This window comes from Podarcis liolepis (assembly GCF_965112155.1).
Source record: "Podarcis liolepis genome assembly, chromosome: 13".
Classification (NCBI taxonomy): domain Eukaryota; kingdom Metazoa; phylum Chordata; class Lepidosauria; order Squamata; family Lacertidae; genus Podarcis; species Podarcis liolepis.
Genome location: NC_139573.1, coordinates 25,757,927 through 25,780,511, shown reverse-complemented (window position 1 = coordinate 25,780,511; position 22,585 = coordinate 25,757,927). Strand labels below are relative to the sequence as shown.

The following is a 22,585-nucleotide window of genomic DNA, read 5'->3' as shown; positions in this document are numbered from 1 at the left end:
GAGAGAGAAGGGAATAGATGAACACCATTTGGCACCTTTGAGGTGAAGAATGTTTCCAGAAGACAGCTACTCTGGGTTGTGGGCCCATATGCTGGATATGTAACATTCTTAAGATGCAGGTGCCCAGAGTCATGGGGCACTAGGAACAAGAAGGCCTCTCTACTCACCAGAAGGGAGAGACAAGACTCCAGTTCTATACCATACCCTTTGCCATTGTCAAGATATTTGACCAAAGGTTGAGGTTTTAGGTTATGCACTTCTCATATTAGTAATAAAATGTAGCCCCATTTTAACCCATTTCATTTGTCTCAACTCTTTATCCCTGAGCCTAGTCACAATAATTGCCTTGTCTTTGGCAAGGCTGTGGATATGTATAATAAAACATATTTAAGGGCCAAATCTTGTATTTCTAGCATCTATAGTCATGCCTGTTTCTATACAATAATGCACTAAGACAAGTAATTTATCTTCTCTGGAAATATAACTATTGGGCTCAGTAGTGTACTATGTAATAATGTTCAATATAATTTGATTTTTCTGAGTCAACAGCTTATTCATTTTGTTGTAAAAAAAAAGGTGATTATTTTCCTCTCATTGAGTCCATCATATTCCTTGCTTTGTTTGCTGATAGGTGCTGCCTATTTCTTTGTGTTGTGACTCCTGCCACCCTGGTTATCAGAAGAAGAAAAGAGAAGGGGTGAAGTTTTGTTGCTATGATTGTGTTCCATGCCCAGATGGAGAGATTTCAAACCAAAAGGGTTAGTGGTACCAACATTTGCTGCACATACCACCAATTTATCTAACAGACCACTGAATGGTTGTAAGTACTTGGTGAGAGTGTTAAGTTTGTACCATCTTTCCAAGGTGTTACAATAAGTTTTCTCCACCTCAAAACTGGTTCAGCAATCTGAGTACTTAACTTGCTTCAAATGCAGTCTTTGTCAATGAAAGCATTTCACACATTTATCTGTAGGTCATCAAATTATAAGAGAATTCATGTGGTACATTGATGTGTGAATCAGACTTTATCTGACAATATTATTGGGAAATCTAGAATTCCATGATTAACTGTAACTGACCAACCCAGACAATTAGTCAAGAATCATGTACTGCCGTCACAGACTATATTGTCAATGTGTGTAGAAAGAGAAATCACTCCAACATAATGAAAACAAGCCAAATTGTCATGAGTGTCTCCAGCTTAGAATCCATAAATGGCAAACATTGCACCTGCTTCTGTCTGCATTCTACAAATACCTTAGAAACCCTGCTTAGAATGTCCTGCAACAATGAATACATGCAGAATTATGTGTGTGTTGTCACCCTATGTATTTATTTATTTATTGCAGAATCTTTTTAGCCTGCCATAAATCCATCTCAAAATGGATTGCAACAATTAAAATAACAGTAGTAACTCAAATTAATTAAATAAGAGTGTGCAAAGAAAATTAAAAACTATAGCAAAAAACCTAGCGGCAGACTAATTTATTTATTTATTTTAGAGTTGCTATTCCTGCTCAAGGCAGCATTCAATAAATGAAACAGACAAAAATGCACTTGAGGATTTGCTAAAACACAAAGTAAAGGGTTAAATGTGCATTAATCAGTATAAAGAACTAGCATAAAAATAATATTATTCAATCACTTCTAAGAATGATAATAATAATCACTACATACTGTTATTCATAAGCTTTCTGGAATATAGGTTGGTAGAGCATAAGACTCTTAGGTAGAATATATACACATATAAAAAACATTGTGAAAATGTTTTTTTTTAAAAAAAATGTTTTGAAAAATAAATTAAATTTAGTATAGCTCACTGTCGCCATTTAGTGTCCCATGTGTATATTGCACTTTACAAGACATTTAAAACATTTTATCTGCAACTGTATAGATGAGTCCCCAGTCTTCAAATTGTGGGTTTGAGCCCCACATTGGGCAAAATATTTTTGCATTACAGGGGGTTGGACTATATGACCCTTGGGTCCCTTTCAACTCTAAAATTCTATGATTCTATGTTTAATATTAAAATGTCTTCTCACATAACCAATTCTGTACATGGAATGAAAAACTAGAACTCTCTGTGAGCAGCATATCCACCTCAGAAGTAATTATGATATTTTCCCCAAAGGTCTTACATGAGTTGGCACTAAAATATTTTTCTACCCCCCAGACATGGACAATTGTTTCAGATGCCCAGAAAATCAGCACCCAAGCAAAGGCCAAGATCGATGCATTCCCAGAGCTGTGAGCTTTCTGTCATATGAAGAACCATTAGGGATTAGTTTAGCTTCACTCTCAGCTATGTTTTCCCTGATCACAGTTTTGGTGCTAGGAACTTTTATTAAGCACAAAGAGACCCCCATAGTCAAAGCCAACAACCGGGATGTCACCTATACTCTTCTGATCTCTCTCCTGCTTTGCTTTCTCTGTTCTTTCTTATTTCTCGGAAAACCGAAGAAGGTGACCTGTCTTCTACAACAATCAGCTTTTGGCATCATCTTCACAGTGGCTGTTTCTTCTGTGTTGGCCAAAACCATCATTGTGGTTTTGGCCTTCAAGGCCACCAAGCCAGGATCCAGCATGAGGAAATGGGTGGGAAAAACAATGACAGGTTCAATTGTTCTTTCCTGTTCCCTTGTTCAAGGAGTCGTTTGTGCAGTGTGGCTAGGAATCTCTCCCCCCTTTCCAGATGTTGACATGCAGTCACTAGCAGGGAAGATCATCATAAAATGTAATGAAGGATATGTCAACATGTTTTACATTGTCATGGGCTATATGGGACTTCTGTCTGTTATAAGCTTCACTGTGGCTTTCCTAGCCAGGAAGTTGCCAGATAGTTTTAATGAAGCCAAGTTCATCACTTTTAGTATGCTAGTGTTCTGCAGTGTTTGGGTGTCATTTGTACCAACGTACCTGAGCACCAAAGGCAAATACATGGTGGCTGTGGAGATCTTCTCTATTTTAGCTTCCAGTGCTGGGTTACTAGGCTGTATCTTCTCTCCCAAATGCTATATTATTTTGCTGAAGCCTGAGCTGAATCACAGGGAGCAGCTAAGAAATCGAAATAATGGAAGCAACCAAGAACCTTAGGGAAAAAATGTATCTACTATGGTATGTATTGAGTTGGAACAGTGGTCCTACACTAGGATTTGAAATGGGGGCAGTGGTTTTACTGCAGTGCTACCATATATTTCAATCCAGTCCATTTTATTTTTATGAATGTGTTCCACACAGCTAACACAAATAATACATGATAAAACAAGTCATTTTATCAGTAACTGTTCTTAATTAATATATATTCTTAGTTCCTGTTTTATTTGTAACATAGGCAACCACCCAGCTCTGTAGTCCTATTGTTTCTTAATCAGCTGTTTATATAATGAAAATTTTCATTGAATCCTGCTTTTTGTATGATATTTATTGACACTGACTCATAAATTATTGCAGTGAGGATGCATTTTGTTGTTTTCCTGGAGTGGTGCTTCTTTGGAATGCATTATGTCACAATACGATATGCATCTGAAGTCAGTCCCATTCGTTCAATGGTTAATAGTCCCAGGTAACTGTCCATAAGAGTTCAGTCTTAATGTAAGAAATAAGCATGTCACAAAGTGTTTTTACATTGTTTACCAAGATTTTATAAAGATACATTACCTTTATAAATTATTTAATTAGTTGAAGTGTGACTTCCTACAAGGTTGCAGAAATTTCTGAAATTTTATGTTGTCTCCTAAAATGGCTGGAATTGTCAATGAAGGTTAACATTCACCAAATTGCAGATGTCCATTGCATTTGTCAACACATTTCACCAACAGCAAAGCTTTCCCCTTAAACTGTGGTTGGTCATAGAATTTTTATACAGATATGCTCTAACGTCTCTACAGAGATAATGTGTGCACTCTAGCTGGTGAATTGAACACATTATTATTATATTACTGTTTATAACACCCTTTATCAAAAGATCTCAGGACCAGGGATAGCACTAAGAACACATGTTATGGAGCATCAATAATAAAAACATATTACAAAGCATAATGAAGGGACGCGGGTGGCGCTGTGGTGTAAACCACTGAGCCTAGGGCTTGCCAAACCGAAGGTTGGCGGTTCAAATCCCCACGACGGGGTGAGCTCTCTTTGTTTGGTCCCAGCTCCTGCCAACCTAGCAGTTTGAAAGCACACCAAAGTGCAAATAGATAAATAGGTACAACTCCGGCGGGAAGGTAAATGGTGTTTCCATGCATTGCTCTGGTTTTTCCAGAAGCAGCTTAGTCATACTAGCCACATGACCCAGAAAAACTGTCTACACACAAACGTTGGCTCCCATAGCCAGTAAAGCAAGATGAGCACTGCAACCCCAGAGTCGTTCGCGAGTGGACTTTACTGTCAGGGGTCCTTTACCTTTACATTTTTAAAAAGCATAATAACAGGCAGCAGAATACTAAAATAATCATTTCAACACATGACTGAATAGAGTTAATGATTTCAAATTTCTATCTAAGCACTGAACCAAGCAGCTGTTAATTGCAGGTGTGGAAGGGAATGGTTTTCATTAGGACTGCAACACACAGGAAAGAGAGGGTTAATGTCTTTCATCAAAGGTCAAGGTCCTGATAAAAATCACTCCCTCCAATTTGCCATTAGACCTGGAAGGAATGTTTCCATTGGCATATATGAGAATGTTCCTTTATAAGCCAAAAGCAACTTGGGGAAGGGAAACACTGGGGATGGGTAGGAATGTGTAGGTGGGGAAGGAGTTAAAACTCCCCTCCCCAAATGTAGCAGACCTCAAATCTGCCATGCTACTAATTAAACACACACACAAACACACACACACTGATTCCTAATACATATTTAGCATCACAACTAGTTTGGCCCTAAGTGTCATGTTCTGTTCTTCAAAATAAGTGTCAGTGGTGATGCTCCAACTTTTGCCCTATGGTTACTTTTTTTTAGTGGGAGAAATAGAGTTTGAGAACTGCATGAAAAAAATAAAACAAGTGCACATTTTGAACAACAGCTTTATTTAATTCCAGACTTTGGTTTGAAAAGGGTGACCTGGGTAGTTTCTCAGTAATTTTTTTTTTTAATCTCCATCTGTAATTGTGATGAAGTGAAGTGCTCCCATTGATACCAATGTGAAAAATCAGGGTGCCACTTAAATCCACACACAGAGAAGAAAACTAAATAATATATTATTGGAAGTGGTCCTTAGTCTTAACAAATTAGACAAAGCAGCCTTGATCTCTTTATTTCTCATGCTGTAAATCAGTGGGTTCAGCAAAGGTGGGACCATGGAATATATCACTGTAAAAATTAAATCTAAATGTGTTGCTGTATTAGTCATGGGACTCAAATAGGAAAACAAGCCTGTGACCATAAATGTGGAGAATACCATGAGATGTGGAAGGCAGGTAGAGAAGGCCTTTTGTCTTCCCTGTACAGATGGCATCCTTAACACCGCACTAAAAATCTGTACATATGTCACAAGAACAAATATAAAACAGCCTAACCCAATGAGAGAAAACAAGAGGAGAACTCCAGTTTCAATCTGATTTTTCTTAGAACAGGAAAGCTTTACTAACTGTGGGATTTCACAGAAAAACTGATTGACAACATTGGAGCAGAAAGGAGTTGCAAAAGTGCTGACAGTGTGCAAACCTGCATAAAGAAACCCAGTGATCCATACAGTAAGGATCATTTCAGTGCAGGCTCTCCTGTTCATCACCACCTGGTATTGCAGTGGATTACAGATAGCAACATACCGATCATAGGCCATAACTATGAGGAGGAAAAAATCAGTAGATAAGAAGAAGGTGAAGAATAGGGCTTGACCAACACATCCGGAATAAGAAATGTGTCTAGTATTCATGAGGGAATTGGCCATGGATTGGGGGATAATGACCGAAACCTGGCCCAGGTCCTGCATGGCCAAGTTCAACAGGAAGATATACATTGGGGTGTGCAGGTGGTGGTCAAAGGCTACTGCAGAGATTATTAAAAGATTCCCTGTTACAGTTGCCAAATACAATACCAGGAACAGGAAGCTGTATAGAATTTGTAATTTCTGAACTTTTGAGAATTCCAGAAGCAGAAACTCTGAAACAGTAGTTTGGTTAGCGATGGCTTGATCCTTGCTAACATCCATGCTATCTGTAAAAAGAATTAGAAGTGGTATCTCTTAATTTCAACAGAATATTGTAATAATATAATGCTGTCTAAGAAGTGCTATAAGAGACAAATAAAACAGAGCTAGAAATAGTTGTGCCTAATCATTGAGGCTAACTGAACGTCCAGTGACAATGAAGCACGTCCAAACTATAGACCTCCTCCTTCCAGAACAGGCCATTCCCCAATCTCCTAGACTTGAGAACTCAGAGCACATGTCACCTCTGTCTTTTCAAGATTCAGCTTCAATTTATTGGCCCACATCCAGCCCATCATTGTCTCCAAGCACCGGTATAGCGCCTGAACCACATCTCCTGTTTTAGATGGAACAAAGTGATAAACCCAAGTGTCATCCACATACTAATGGCACAAAATTTCCTAATTATGGCTCCCAGCAGTGTCATTTGTGTCCAATAAGGTCATAATGAGATTTTCTTCACTTACATTTGATCTACCGTGCAACTACCTACCTATACCTCTGCTCAAATGTAAACCAAGGAGCTACAAGAATTCTGCCCGTTGGAAAAGGCCTTTGTTATTTCTCAGTTCCATAGATCAACTATGGCTTTGGAAGGAGCAGCTATCGTTCCCATAAACCTTCAGAAATTCACCAGAAACCACTACAATTGGGGGTGCACATTTTAATAGCCCCCCCTTTCCAAGGGAAAGAGCTACTAAATTGTTTAATCTCAACAGGAAAAGACATGACCATGATAAGGGTTAAGATGTTTCAGATCATTGCCCTCCCGCATGGCTGTCAGGACCAAATGCAGAATATGTCCTGATGCATGTGATGTAGTAATGACATATTGGAGCAGCCCCGTAGCTGCCATAGTGGCCATGAAGCCCTGAACCAGCACAAACAAGCTAGTCTTTTGATGGGTATTGAATTCCCCCACCACAATCATCCTGGAGGTCTCCAACTCCAACTCTGAGACCACTTCCATTAACTCAGGTAGACAAATTTCTGGTTGACTGCCACTGGTTCTTTCCACCCAGGTGGGTAGGGTATAATTATCATCGCCAACTTCTTTTTTTTTGCTCAATTGTATTCCCCATGTAAACTTGCTCTGTAAAGCTAAGTAGCAGCAAACAGCAATCCATGGAAAATCCAAATTGCCATTTGTTGCACTTCAGCTTTAAAGAGTAGATTTTCATGGGCAAAGCTCAGGGGTGAAAGAGAGAGTGCTTGGACATGGAGCTTTAAAGTGTTGGCTTGTTCCTGAAAAGAGTAGGGCAAAATGTAAGTGTGGATAAGTTCTAAGTTCCAGCTAATTGTGCATGAGACTACAACAGAACCAAAATGGGAAAGGTCTGTTCCATGGAAACCAGATACGTTGAAAATTAATGATTTTTCAGGCTTTACATATGATAAGCATCCTAGCATCAAAGCACTAGAAAAGCACTTAATGTACACAGTCATATTGTATTTACAAAAGTTGCATAAACTCCAATTAATACTCAGAAATTTCACTAGCCGTGTAAAAAACATTTTGGTTTCCCATTACATTCCTTATAAATTTTGCCTGAGGAGAATCCTTGAATTTATTTTGAATGCTATGCTTGCAAAATCCACAAACAAGCAATTGGTCTATGGAATTCTACTAAGAAATGTTGGAAATCTTGAGGAAACCAATTTCATCTTCCCCACTGTTCCCCACTAAGTTTTTTTTTTTTTTTTTTTAAAAAATTATCTAGAGGAATCCCCAAATTCACTGAGAACATAAATCTAGTTTGGAATTTTGAAGGCAGCTTTTGTTTTTTCATTGTGGTCCTACATTGTATAATACATTGTTTTTTTCAGTAAAAGATTTCACATTTTTCGTGAAGAATAAAATACCAAAAATATTCAAGTGTCCAGAAAGAAGGGTGTGTGTGGACAGATTCAATGCAGTATTTTCCTAAATAGAAACTTTAGAGAATATATATGTGAGATCAATTAAGTAACTCCTATGGTGTTAAGTAATATTTTAACTATATAAATTATTTTTTTCCTCTTACCTTCAAAAGCACTTTCTCTTCTATTGACTTCAGCTAACTGTATTTGGATAGTCATTCATGAAAATATATGAAAATCAATCAGGCTTTGATGCCAGTAATCACCTCTTCAACATGGGGAGGAGATTGTACTAATATCTGTTTTGTGTTCCTAGAGATTTGCTCCCTGGAGTTCAGCAGAGACTAGCAATAGAGACATTCAGGAAATGCATTCAACTTGTTATTCGGTTCAACATTTTTTCTGAAAAAATGGAGGACAGAAGGTACATAAAGGTAAAGGTAAAGGGACCCCTGACCATTAGGTCCAGTCGTGACCGACTCTGGGGTTGTGGCACTCATCTCACTTTATTGGCCAAGGGAGCCAGCATACAGCTTCCAGGTCATGTGGCCAGCATGACTAAGCCGCTTCTGGCGAACCAGAAGATATATGCCTATTAGCTAATTTCAGTTTGCTAATATTTCTGCCTGTGTTTGTATGCATTTGCAGGCATTCCTCAGCAGACCTCTAATTTCCCCATCCTACCATGCTGCCCCATTGACTACTGCTGAGCAATCTTTCAGCAATGGGTGGAATCAGAAATGGCCACTCACCCAGTCCCAGCAGCATACTTTTGTAAAGAGGTGACCCACCACAGTGCAGGTTGTGGCAGGAACTGTCAAAAAATATTAGCCCTCTCCACAGCACCCCCCCCCTAATACCATCTGCCCCATGGCTTCAATATGGGAGCCATCAGGATGACCTGCTCTGTGTCTGCCTGGGAACCACTGCCCTGTGCTGCCTTGGATCCAGTCCAGAATAAGCTCAGCGTGGGGCCAATGTTTAATTAGGGGTTTAAAACCCTATTTATCTATATACATTCAGGAGATGGTGAAGGAAAGTGAACTTGTATCTCCTTTGCTCCTTCCACCCAAGACAATGTTGCCAACCCCTCTACTAGTCACAACTGTGGTGAAGGTGTTGATTTTCACACTGTACATATGGATGCCAGAAGGAGGGGCTATGCAGCAAATGTGATGCCAGTCCTGGAGTGCAACTCCACTCCCCAACTATGTGTTGAAAGGATGAGGATGTCTAGGGGATTGGGAACCTTCTTCCGTCAAGGACCACATTACATCCTGGACCAGGACCAGGTACCACTGCTGGACAGTGCCAGAGATAAAACTAGATGCAGGGATAAATGTGAATTTTACATTTGCAAAGTAGGCTAGATTCTATACACTCACACTACCCTCTCTATCCTCCATCCTGACAAGTGAGAGGCATTAACAGAGCTCAAGGACACATTTCAGTCAGGCAAAACAATTCAGGAAGGTGTGAAGCAGGCATGGGGAGATTGTGTGACTGGTGAAGATTTGTAGCCTGTGGAGTGTCCCAAGAGCCACGTAGAGGAGTCTAAGGGGTTGCATTTGACTCCCACAACTGAGGATCTAAAGCAGGGCAGTCCAGCCTTTCAAACCAAGTGGGACACAAGAGTTGATACCGAAATCACAGATCACACACTGAATTAAATTTTCATGTCATTAATTAAAGTGTTCACAATAGAGTTAATACTATTTAATATATGCCACACACAATTTAATGGTTTAATGTATTTATTCATTTATTAAATAAATTTAATCTGCATACTCAGGGTGACTCCCTTACCAATAGATAGATGCAAAACACAAAAATGTGGGAGAATCCAGGATCAGTGTGTGTGAGAGAGAATCCAACCCATGAAAGATCTGAGCATATGGAAGAGGAATCAAAGTAACCACAAAACAATTACCACCACATTCCATCCCTCTCATGCAGTTGCACTCCTGACTATCCCTCTCCCTGTCCATCCTGCTGGGGGTGAAGAGAAGAGGCAGAAAGTCACAAATCCAAGGACCCCTTTCCTTATTGATACATGTGTGTGTGCTTTGGGTGTAAGAGACATTAGATGTGGGTATCTAAAAAAAAATCCCCCCTTGCTAATCTATGAACAAGAGCCCATGTTTGCTCTTCCCACCAGACAGTTCTTTTCTGCACAGCCAAGATCTACCTAGCCTGATCGCCCCAAATTGTCATTCCTCGCCAGCCCACTGATTCCCCCTTTTCTAGCCCCCAGCCACGACATTGACCTGTGTGAACAGGAGGCAATGAGGAGCCCCTCCAACTCACCAGAAGCAGCACTCTGGGGAGTTGGGGGCAGCTCTCGCCTAGCTCTCTGCTTGCTCCTTCCTGACACTGGTGGGTGGGGGGAAGCACCAGATTTAGAGCAGTGCTACCAGTTCACCCACACAGGATGCCAGCAACCCTGCCCCAAAACCCTCTTGCTGTTACCTGCCCTGCCTAGGACTCCCAAAAATGGCCTTGTAGGCTACATGTTGGGACACCCCAATCTTGATATAAAATCCCCCATCTTCATTTGGAGTACTAATGCACGTTGCACTGTTTTTATCTCTTCATATATTTTGACTATGGCAAGCTTATTCTAGTCACACTTTCCCACTTCTTTATAAAGGCTATAGATAACACATTTCACCTCATTTTTTAAGGAATGAAACACAATAGAAAACACCTTTGAGTGTGTTGCACCTGCTCTTTCCCAATGACCTTTTGTCTCTCCAGTCTTCCCATTCCTCCACTTCTGGCTCCAATCCCACATCTGCAAAATGGAGACTGCATGTCAAAAGAAGTGCTGGGATGTGAAATCATAACACAAGAGGGGATTTGTGGCCACCCAAGGGTCATTCTGAATGCTGATTGCCATATGTGCAAGTTGTGACATAAAAAGAAAACAAAAAACATTATAACATCCCTATAATGACATACACAACAATGAGTTAAAAACAAGTGAATTGGTGGAAATTTACAACACCTGCAAGAATGGGTACATAGGTAAGCTCCCATGAATGAAATTACTTTTTATCTATTGGCTTACATTTCCACAGCAAGAATTTATAACTACCGGTAATACAAATACAGTGGTACCTTGGTTTATGGGCTTAATCCGTTCTGAAAGTCATTTCTTAAACCAAGGTGTGCTTTCCAATAGCAGTGGCAGACTCAATTTACAAATGGAACACACTCAATAGGAAGCAGAACATGTTCTTCTTCCAAGGCAAAGTTCACAAACCAAAACACCTACTTCCAGATTTGCAGCGTTCTTAATCCAAGTTATTCATAAATTAAGCTGTTCATAAATCAAGGTACCATTGTATAAGCTTTTAGGGAGAACATTGTTATGAGTTTTAATATGTGATAATTTACCAGTCAACTGGCAGTCAACACAATCATCTTTATTAAATAAGTTTTAGATCCTCCTGATTTCAATGGGAAAGATTAAATCTGCAGTCCTATACACAATAGCCAAAAACTCTAAATGTATTCAATGAGGTTTATTTCTGAGTATATATTCAATTATATTCAATTATATAAATGCTAGCAGTGAGCTAACTACATTTGCCCAGTTTGGGAGTTTATTCACTCTAAAGAAGGCTTGGCTTGTATATTGGTCCTCCAATTTCTGTCTGCCTCTGCTAGCATGGGTAATGGGTAGGGAGGATCAAAGCTTTAGTACAACATCAGTCTAAAGCCCTATATGGCTACAATCTTTACCTGAGAGTAATTCCTATTGAGTTCAGTGTTGCCTAATTCTGAGTAAACAAACATATGAATGGAAATTTTGGGCAAGGCATATAGACAACAGAAACGGTTTTTTAAAATGCACTGGAGAACGGTTTTTGCCGAAGGATTGGGGGAGAAATGTTAGTAATCAGTTTCCAGAATGCCACTTTCAGTTCCTTGTTTCTCATGCTATATATGAGTGGGTTCATTACTGGTGGCACCATGCAGTAGAACATAGAAACCAGGAGGTCAAATGCTGATGGGGAACTGGAACTTGGTCTGAAATAGACAAAGGTGCCACTTACCACAAACAGGGAAATAACAATAAAGTGAGGCAAGCAAGTTGAGAAGAATTTTTGCTTCCCTTGGCTGGATGGGATTCTAAGAATAGCTCTGAAGATCTGAACATAAGAAAAAATAATTAGAGAAAAGTAAATGAAGCCAAAAGAAGACCCAAAAATCAGAACCCAAATTTCATTGAGATATGAGTCAGAGCAAGAAATTTTCAGCAGTTGTGGGATTTCACAGAAGAACTGATTGATGACATTAGAACAGAACTCAAATCTGAATGTAGCCCCAGTGTACATAGTAGAATAAAAAACTCCACCAATCCATGCACTGGCTGCCATCTGAATGCAAGCTTTTTTGTTCATAACAGTCTCATAATGCAGTGGATTGCAGATGGCAACATAACGATCATATGCCATGACACCAAGAATGATGAAGTGGGAGACCATGAAGAAGACAAGGAAGGAGACTTGGCAGATACATCCAGAGTAAGAGATGGTTTGGGTCTTCATCAATGAATTTGCAATGGACTTGGGAACTGTAACGGATATGGAGCCAAAGTCTTGGAATGACAGGTTGGCCAGAAAGAAGTACATGGGTGTATGAAGCTGGTGGCTATAGATGATGACTGTGATGATGAGAAGGTTTTCTATGAAGGCCGCCAAATACATCATGACAAAAATGATGATGTGGAATATCTGCAACTGCTGGATTTCAGCAAATCCATGAAGAAGGAATCCATTCACTCTTGACTGGTTAGACATTGTGCTTATCTGATGTTTGTTTGGTACCTGTGAACAGAAATATATCACATTACTTCTTTCTTATTCAGCTGTAACTATCTTAGTGATATCCTCTCAACATCTCTCTATCTGTTCTAACAGTGGTAAGCTTCAGCATTGAGTTTATTCATGTCTCATTTCTAATCACACCCTGAAGGTTTAATTCTCATGAGTCTTGTACAGCTCAGCAACACTGAATCAGATGTGTATTTTGAGAGTTGTGCAGGTGGTGAACTTAGATTGTCTGTAATCCAAAGTGGTGTTAGAATTAATATAAAGGACTTGGGCCATAATAGCTAACTGGGTCACCATTCACCTTATGGTGAATGAAAAGTAGCATTTAAGATTATGGCAACCCCTCTTGAACTTCTGGTCCTGGGTACAATATAATAGTGTGTTGGAATTATTTTATGAACACAGCAAGGAAAGCTTAATGCAGTTTTATTTCGACAAGAAGCAACAGTCACTGGGGAGTTCACCAGGGTCGATTCCACAGATGTATAAATTACACAGGCTTATATGGAGCCCTTTCCTTAGCTTTATACACATGGATGTAGAAATTAAGTGACATTCACAGAGGAAAAGCAGGCATTATCAGAGCTGGAAACCTTGTTCAGCAAAAAGAGGATGGAACTTGTTATCAGGCTAGCTCAAGGCTGAGTTATTCCTGCACAAATATTCTTGACACATTCTTAGCAGAATATGAGTAAGCTGATTCTAACAACATTTTTAATGCAATCTGGGTAATGGGAATCAATGACTTACAGCAGTCTTAAAAATACTTGTGTTTTAGTAGGCATACAACAGACTCAACATGGTGTGACTCCTGGAGACAGATAACATTAGGCTGGTGCTTGTGGACAGCATCAGCTACCCTTTTACATTTGCTTGGGTCTCCCAACCCTCATACGTTCCATCATAGTATCGTCACATTACATTTAGGATTCACCTAAAGGGTGAATCGAATGCAGGTCGCCGAATGCAGTATTCCATCCACTATGACCATCAGATTGAATGGGAAGCCTCATCTATATGGAATTTTCACTTTGTGTAGATACCCCATTACAAGGCTGAGTAGTGGTGGTGCCCTAAAGTGCCTCCACGTATATTTTGTAAAACAATGGTCTTGGGATCCTGGAATTTTAGCACTTTGACTCTCTCTTGAGTAATTCCTCTTAATTAAGTGAAAGGTGAATCTGACAATTATATCCTTGGGCTTTACAGTGGAACTCATATTTAAGGAAAACAGATGAGGCACATGCCTAGGTTCTTGACATTGATACCAGGAAAAGTTTGAGAACAGATAATTCAACAGTCAGTCTGTGGGGACATAGAAAAGGCTGATGTGATTACCAAGACCCAGCATGGGTTTCTCAAAAACAAGTCATGCCATACAAATCTCATTTGTTTATTCCTTTTTTTCTTTTCTTTTTTTGATGGATTGAGTGTCAAGCTTGGTGGATCAGGGGAATGCTGTGGACGTAGTGTAACTTGATTTCAGTAAGACTTTTGGCTAAGTGATATTTTTGGGAAGAAGCTGGTAAAATGTGGGTTGAGTGGGGTAACTGTTAGTTGGATTTGTAGCTGGCTGGCTGACCCAATCCAAAGAGTACACCTAATCCTGGAAACAAGTGACAAGTAGGGTGCCACAGGGTTCTGTCCTGAGCTCATTGTTGTTCAATGTCTTTATAAATGACTTGGTCAAAGGAATTGAGGGGATGCTCATCAAGTTTGCAGATGACACCAAACTGGGAGGGGTTGCTAATGCCATGAAAGACAGAATCAGGATTCAATATAACCTTAACAGATTGCAGACCTGGGCCCAAACTAAAAAAGAAGAAGAAGAGTTTGGATTTGATATCCCGCCTTTCACTCCCTTTAAGGAGTCTCAAAGCGGCTAACATTCTCCTTTCCCTTCCTCCCCCACAACAAACACTCTGTGAGGTGAGTGGGGCTGAGAGACTTCAAAGAAGTGTGACTGGCCCAAGGTCACCCAGCAGCTGCATGTGGAGGAGCGGAGACGCGAAAAATGAATTTCAGTAGGGACAAATGTAAGGTTCCACATTTGACAGGAAGAAACAACTGCACTAAATCACTGGATTGCCAGTAGTACATGTGAAAAGGATCTAGGGGTCTTAGAAGACCACAAGCTTAAGATGTGTCAACAGTGTGTTTTAACAGCAAAAAAATAAATATAATGCTATTCTAGGCTGCATCAGCAGAAGTATAGTGTCCCAATCAAGGGAAGTAATAGTATCACTTTATTCTGCCTTGGTCAGATCACATCTAGAATATTGTGTAGTTCTGGGTTTCACAATTTAAGAAGGATCATGACAAGCTGGAATATGTGCAAAGAATGGTGGCCAAGATAACCAAGAGTTTGGAAAGGAAGCCTTATGAGGAACAGTTGAGGGAGTTGGGTTTGTTTAGCTTGAAATAGAACACATTATTGACATGGATAGACTAGACAATGGAATTCTTAATTTTAAGGCAAATATTGAGTTAATTGGAATGAAGTTTGGCCTATTTATCCTCCTCACCTTCATTATCATCTAACTTTCCTTTCCATTCAGTGTTGCAATCCATGGTATCCCCCAATTACTCCACTTGGTTTGGGATTCAGCTGAATTAGGTGTACAAACACAATAAAAGCATCCTGCTAGTCTTATCTAAGGGGTTTCTATTTGCAAAAATTCCATTAAGCAAAATTATTTCAGTTAGAGTCCTTTATCCTCTTTATAGATCAGGCTGCCTCAAATCCATGTTTTACTTCCTCATTTTAACATCTCCTGAAGTGATCACCTGCAATACATGGTTGACTTCAGGAAGCAAATTAACTCCATTATTCTCAAACCCAACTGCTTGCAAAATGTTCATTTCTTTTTAAACAGTCCCATTCCTTCACGACAAGTCAGAGGGTAAAACGATAGAAATGTTGGGGATGGGTGGAGCTTACTGCACTTATCTCTCCTTGCTCTGTTTGTTTGCAGGATTTACAGGTGAGTAAAAATAGGACTTATTATATAGTTCCCTATATCTCAATAAAAAGATGTTAAAATAGAAGGTCAATGGAAGCATGTGATTGCAAAGAGCAGTTATTGTGGAACAGTCTTGAGAACAATACACTAGTGAGTACCAGAATTTGTGGCTACTATTCAATGAAGAATTAAACATACTTTAAACCATTAATGTTAATTATGAATTTATATATTGTTGTACATTTAATGTATATATTTGTGTTTGCTACCTTGGTATAATCCCTCGCCAAAAGGAGGGGTATAAATCCATTAAATAAATAAACATCCTTATGTACACCAAATATTCAATTAGATTGTCTTATGTGTGTTTGCATAAAAAATTTATTTATTTCATAAAATTTATACACCACTTGATTGTAAAAATCCTCCGAAAGGTTTGCAAAATGTCAAAGCTGTTTTTCAAAAAGAAATAGGAAGTACTTGGCAATGCTATTCAGGGCCATATCATCATAGTCAAACTAGTAGAACAAGCTGAGGTACACATAGGAGACATAGAGCTCCAGATCGATCTGCCAGTTGACGGTGACTTTGCAGTTGTGGCACACCTGGGAACGATGCAAAGCAATGGCAGAGTAGCTGTGGTGGTGTGGCTGGTCTTTCAACAAAATGCTCAAGGAGTCTACCTTGGGGAACAATGTGGTCTATGATGAAGTGAAGGGTGGAGGCATGCATTTTCCCACTCTGGAGACATTGGGGGACCTCCAAGAACAAATTTAGAAGGGCATAAGCATGCACAGGAAGACAAGAAGTAGTAGAGGTTCCTTTATGTAGACCCTTATGTCAGCAGATCCATATAGTTAGACAACAACCAATTGATGGATTCAGATTTAGTTTTATTTGGTCCCATTGAAAACAATGTGAAACATCCATGTGACACTCATATCCATACCTAAAGAAAATGACTATATTAATTTCTATATTAGAAAACTAAAAACAAATTTATTTGAAGATGTTTTCAACCTTAACATATTTGACAAAGCAGCCTTGATCTCTTTATTTCTCATGCTGTAAATCAGTGGGTTCAGCAAAGGTGGGACCATAGAATATATCACAGTAAAAAACAAATCTAAATGTGTTGCTGTATTAGTCATGGGACTCAAATAGGAAAACAAGCATGTGACCATAAATGTGGAGAATACCATGAGATGTGGAAGGCAGGTAGAGAAGGCCTTTTGTCTTCCCTGTGCAGATGGCATCCTTAACACCGCACTAAAAATCTGTACATATGTCACAAGAACAAATATAAAGCAGCCTAGCCCAACGAGAGCAAACAACAGCACAATTCCAGTTTCAATTTGATTTTTCTTAGAACAGGAAAGCTTTACTAACTGTGGGATTTCACAGAAAAACTGATTGACAACATTGGAGCAGAAAGGAGTTGCAAAAGTGCTGACAGTGTGCAAACCTGCATAAAGAAACCCAGTGACGCATGAAGTAAATATCATTTCAGCGCAGGCTCTCAGGTTCATCACCATCTGATATTGCAGTGGGTTGCAAATAGCAACATACCGATCATAGGCCATGACTATGAGGAGGAAAAAATCAGTAGATATGAAGAAGGTGAAGAATAGGACTTGAGCAATGCATCCAGAATAAGAAATGTGCCTAGAATTCATGAGTGAATTGGCCATGGATTTGGGAATAATGACTGAAACTTGGCCCAGGTCCTGCATGGCTAAGTTCATTAGAAAGAGGTACATGGGGGTGTGCAGACGATGGTCAAAGGCTACTACAGAGATGATGAGAAGATTCCCTGTTACAATTGCCAAGTACAATACCAGGAATATTACAAAGTGTATTATCTGAAATTCCCAAACTTTTGAGAATTCCAGGAGTAGAAACTCTGAAACAAAGGATTGGTTAGCTATAGTTTGGTCTTTGCTTTGGTCCATGCTTTCTGCAAAAAGAAACAGAAATACAAAGTTTTAATGACAGCAGAATATTCTAGTAATATAACACTTCAGCCTGGAGAATTTAACATTTCATACTCCTGGAGGTGCACTCCATTGTCTCCAAGACAGATGGATGCCAACCCCCCCCCCCCCAAAAAAAATGGTGCATTGGAATCCCCGATCTGGACTTTGTGTAGAGTAGAGAAGAATTTGCTCTCCAACATAAGAATGAGTTTCAAATTTTTACTGGAAACAGTCTTAAAATAGTTGCAAAACAAAAGTTGCAATTACAAAATAACACATTGCTCTTGCCTGCACCATGAGTTGCGAAGGACATCAGCAGCCTTCAGAGCTCCCATGGATGTAACTTCAGCATTCTGGGTGATGTAAAATAACATCTGAAGAATTTTGAGGGAGATAAGTAACAAACTCAACTGTAAGACAAGAAACAATGCCTAGGTTGAGTTTCCAAAAAGTTTCCACAAAAGTTATAGTACTGGATAGATATTTTGGGTGTGGGATTAGAACAGCTAAGGATGTCTACTAAATACCAGCTTGAAATGTAGCTAGGTCACTCTTCACAACTTGGATCAAATGTGGTTTGGGAGGAAATGCAGCAGTTCTTTAAAAATGACCAGAGACATGTGGCTTGTGGCTTATGCTGTGTGTATACCACTTCTCAAACCAGTGATAGGAGCACACAGAGAAATGGGGACTGTGCACACAGCCTAACCCTGCACACCAAAGGATTTTAAGCTTTCTCCTGTTGAATATCAGCACCTACTATCCCCCACAGGATGCCATTTTTGAGGGGGACAATATCAGAAGGGAACAAAAGTACACTGGGAAAAATACTATATAAATAAGCGCTTAAAGAATTGTGAGAGAAAAATTGGAAGAGTGAGGGTAAAAGACCTAAACACATTGAAAGTGGTTCTTACAACTCACTGACATACAGTCCTGTTCTACTTATGTTCAATTTGGATGTAATTTTCAGTTAAGAGTGCATGGGGCTGCAGCTGAATAGATCTACCATGTGATAAAATCTGTTACATGAGAACCAGGCACTTTGAAAATAAACAGAAAGTTAATGATTTTTTCAGATGCAGCAGGTAATAAGTATTCTGCCATCAAAGCATCAGAGAAGCCACAGTATATTATGAAAGGAGCACAAACTCTCTTTCCTCCTCTGAAATTTCACTAGCTTAGTTAAAACCTTTCAATTTCCCAATACATATGGAAACTTTCAAATAAATTTTGGAAGGCTTGCGAAAACTCATTCAATCTTTCCTTAAGTTCCTCTTCCTACTTTCCTCGGATGTTTTGCCACTGAAGAAACCCCCAAATTCACTTCAGTTTGAAATGTTAAAGGCAGCTCTTGCTTTATTGATTGTGGTTCTGCATTATAGCCAACACAACACCCTGTTTTTAAAACTTAAAGAACTCATTTATTTTTGTGTGTGTGAAGAATAAAAAAGGATTCCCATGCCCAGGAAAAAAATCTCACATTCATCAAGATTTTCTTATAAACAAACAAACAAACAAACTTCAACATTTTCCAACTCAGGACCTGCTTTTAACCCACACATAAAGTTGAGAACAATTGATTAATCCTGTACTATACATTTGCATGGTGGTGGTGCTCCTGTTGCAGCCTATACTGAATCGGGCCATGACCTATTAGTTGGCAACCAGTGATTTAATGGATATACATGTGAGATCCATTAAGTAACTCATATGGTGTTAGGTAAGGTTTGAACTATATGAATTAATTTAGTAATATTTTTTCTCTTACCTTCAGATGTGCTTTCTCCTCTAAGGACTTCAGCTATCTGTGCATTTGGATAGTCCTCCATAAAAGCATATGAAACCCAACCAGTCCTTGATGGCCAAAAAGATATATTCAGCAAGGGGAGGAGGGTACAGTAATATCTGGTTTGTGTTCCTAGAGATTTGCTCTCTTGAGTTTAATGCATTCTTCATTAAATTGTTTTTCCATTGATATATAATTTTATGGCATTACTCCAGAATAAAGTGGTGTTATGAGCCATCAAACCTTGGAAATACACTTTTTCCCAAAAGGTTTCGACAATTTTGTCCACTAGTGTAACTATAGAGATTGTAGGAATCACTCATTTCACAACCCCCTCCCCTCTACTGGTATGCCTTGGCAAAATGTATATATATAAATGATGCAAAGCTCCCACAGCTCTAACAGGACAGCACTTAACCATGTGATCCCTAGGACTCTGTATATCTGCTTCACTTTAAGGACAGGCATACTCCCCCCTTCCTCCCCATTTTTGGTTCTGTAGGCTTTTAGAATAGTTAGGGGATCTTTTGTTCTTTAATCAAAGTGTGTATGTATTGTAATGTGCTACTTCCTAGATTGTAACTTTGCTATCTAAAGCAGCATTTTTATATATTCTGTCACTCCTATTTTATATAATAAACCAAGCTTTCTTTGTTTCTTTGTGTGAGAAATTCTTGTGGGCATAAGATTAGGGGTTAACACACATCCATCACAAGAACACGTCATAACTCCAGCAAAAGATCCTAAACTTCTCAGCTGTATGTAAATAATAATAATAATATTTTTTATTTATACCCCACCCTCCCCGGCCAGAGCTGGGCTTAGGGCAGCTAACACCAGTAAAATTACAATAAAAACATAATACAGAAGAATTTAAAATACAGGTTAAAATGCAATTTAAAATGCAGCCTCATTTTAAAAGTAGTCCATAGATCAAAACAGTAAGGGGAGGGAAACATAAGGGTCAGACTGAGTCCAAACCAAAGGCCAGGTGGAACAGCTGAACATACATGAATGCTGGCAGTGCAAACAGACACATCATAACACACACACACACACACACCCACTCACAACAACAATTTGGAACACCCTCAACCCCCACCATTTCCTGCTGCTTGGCTAATCAGATTTACATCAGCCACATACCAGTCTTTTTTTTTTTTTAAGTTGAGAGGAAGAATACAGTACCTAACCATTGATGCAACTAGGCTATGATGACAGAGTATGTTTATGTAAGAATGCCAACACCAAGACAGAGGAATCAGTTTCTGACCATTGGCAGAGTGTAGCTACTTCCCACCAGTGCCAGACTTTGGAATTTAAAATTTCAGTGGCACCACGTGCAATGCCAAAATTCAGCACCCTCAACTTCTGTTCTTCATCATGGCTGTGGCGTCTTCTCGGCTTGGCACCCAGTGTGGATGAACCAGTTTCACTCCCTAATTCCGCCTCTGATCTCACTGCCTTACGGAGTGATGGCTAGGGCTGGTGTACTGAACACTCCTGATCCATGAAATCAGAGGAATGACTATGCTAGTGTTGCATGCGCTCCAGTCTCTAAGTGGTGAGAGACTCCAGGGGTGCCCAAACTTTCCCAGGTTTGGTTTCTTTGGGATGAAGTCACTGGAAATTGTGGTGTTTTCAGGATATATGGTTTTATTTTTATAAATATATACAATCTGAGCATAAGATGGGAAGAGTCACAGCATTAACACTCTGGCATACTGATATAAAAAATGGAGTTTGGCTTTTGCTGCCCAACTCCCCAAGGGACTCTGAATCCCCTAAGTCCATGATTGGTCAGAGAAAAAATGGATAGAGGCTAGATCCAGTGGAAAGCAAGGTAGATATTTATTTTTTCTGTTGAAACAGAATTCCGTCCTCTCCCTGAACAAAAGTGTGCATCCTTTAAAGACTTTTGACATGGCCCAACCCCCTTAGTCCAAAGATCACCCCAATATCATCATATATACATCATAGGAGGTGGTCTACAGCAGAAATCCTGTCTGCCAGGATATCTGATAATTTGTCGCTGATTGCATTACCTGAGCAGCCTAGCCATTGTGATGGTTTTGTGATGGTTAATATTTTAGTTCCTGTATCCAGGTCGCAGGCTCACCTTATTCATACACAAATATGCCCTTAAGACAGAATTTGTAAGCAAAAAGACAATGAGAAGGCTTTCCCTTACTATAGAGGAATATTTCAGGTCATTGGGAGAGTCAAAATGATTTCAGGATTGCTCTCCTATACTATGTCAGACACATGGTTTATATATTTAGATATGTATGCATTTATGAATATTTATTTTATATTTGAGACCTTAGAATTCTTATAACAATACCTTGCTTCCCCATTATGTCTCTATGGGTCTGCAAAACCATAGCTTTGGTTTCAGCACAGTGAGCATTTCCAGTCTCTGTCTTTCTAGTTTTCAGTTCCCTGCCTATTCTCCTTCTTACAAGATGACCTAGTCTCCATTCGGTTGAGAGGCAAAGACTTACTTCTGGAAGCACCATTAGCTAGTTGTTCCTATGGAAACATATGCAGCTCTTTAGTCATGCAAATAGGGCGTTTAACAGTCTCAGCCAGGTCTCTTATCTTAACAAAGAGACTGACGTGATCCCTCTGCTTTATTCCAACATTACATACTGTATATCAAAATTACAGCCTTGTTTTGTTTGAGAACCACAAGCATCAGCTAAACAAGGCCCCCAATCTATAGCACAAGATATGACACCTGTATAACATAGAACAGAATTATATCTGTTTGCATTTTAACAGAAAGAAACCTCACATTATATCAACATCAAGGGAATTAGAAGCGAGGGCAGGGAATGGGGATCTATGCATATCAGGCCTACATCAAGATGTTAGAATGTTCCATTCTTATTCAGATGAATGGTGTATCACACCAATTTTAGGTGAATCGCAACACATATGTCATTAACTACTCAAACCAGGTTGATGGAATGTAGAAGGAAATGTTTGAAGCTTATATTTTTATTTGA

The 22,585-nt window shown here is 39.3% G+C and overlaps 2 protein-coding genes across 2 annotated transcripts; both read right to left on the bottom strand.

Annotated features, from left to right (window-relative positions):
* Positions 1–5,158: 5,158 nt before the first annotated feature.
* On the bottom strand, positions 5,159–6,148 carry LOC310691621 (olfactory receptor 14I1-like; the record flags this gene model as incomplete). Its single annotated transcript, XM_083471479.1, has 1 exon — positions 5,159–6,148. The coding sequence occupies one exon, from the start codon at positions 6,146–6,148 to the stop codon at positions 5,159–5,161; it is 990 nt and encodes a 329-aa protein (XP_083327605.1).
* Positions 6,149–11,833: 5,685 nt separating this feature from the next.
* On the bottom strand, positions 11,834–19,617 carry LOC310691620 (uncharacterized protein; the record flags this gene model as incomplete). The annotated part of the gene is made up of 3 exons (XM_083471478.1): positions 11,834–12,840; positions 16,805–17,766; positions 19,557–19,617. The coding sequence occupies 3 exons, from the start codon at positions 19,615–19,617 to the stop codon at positions 11,854–11,856; spliced, it is 2,010 nt and encodes a 669-aa protein (XP_083327604.1). The 3' UTR covers positions 11,834–11,853.
* Between the last annotated feature and the right edge of the window lie 2,968 nt (positions 19,618–22,585).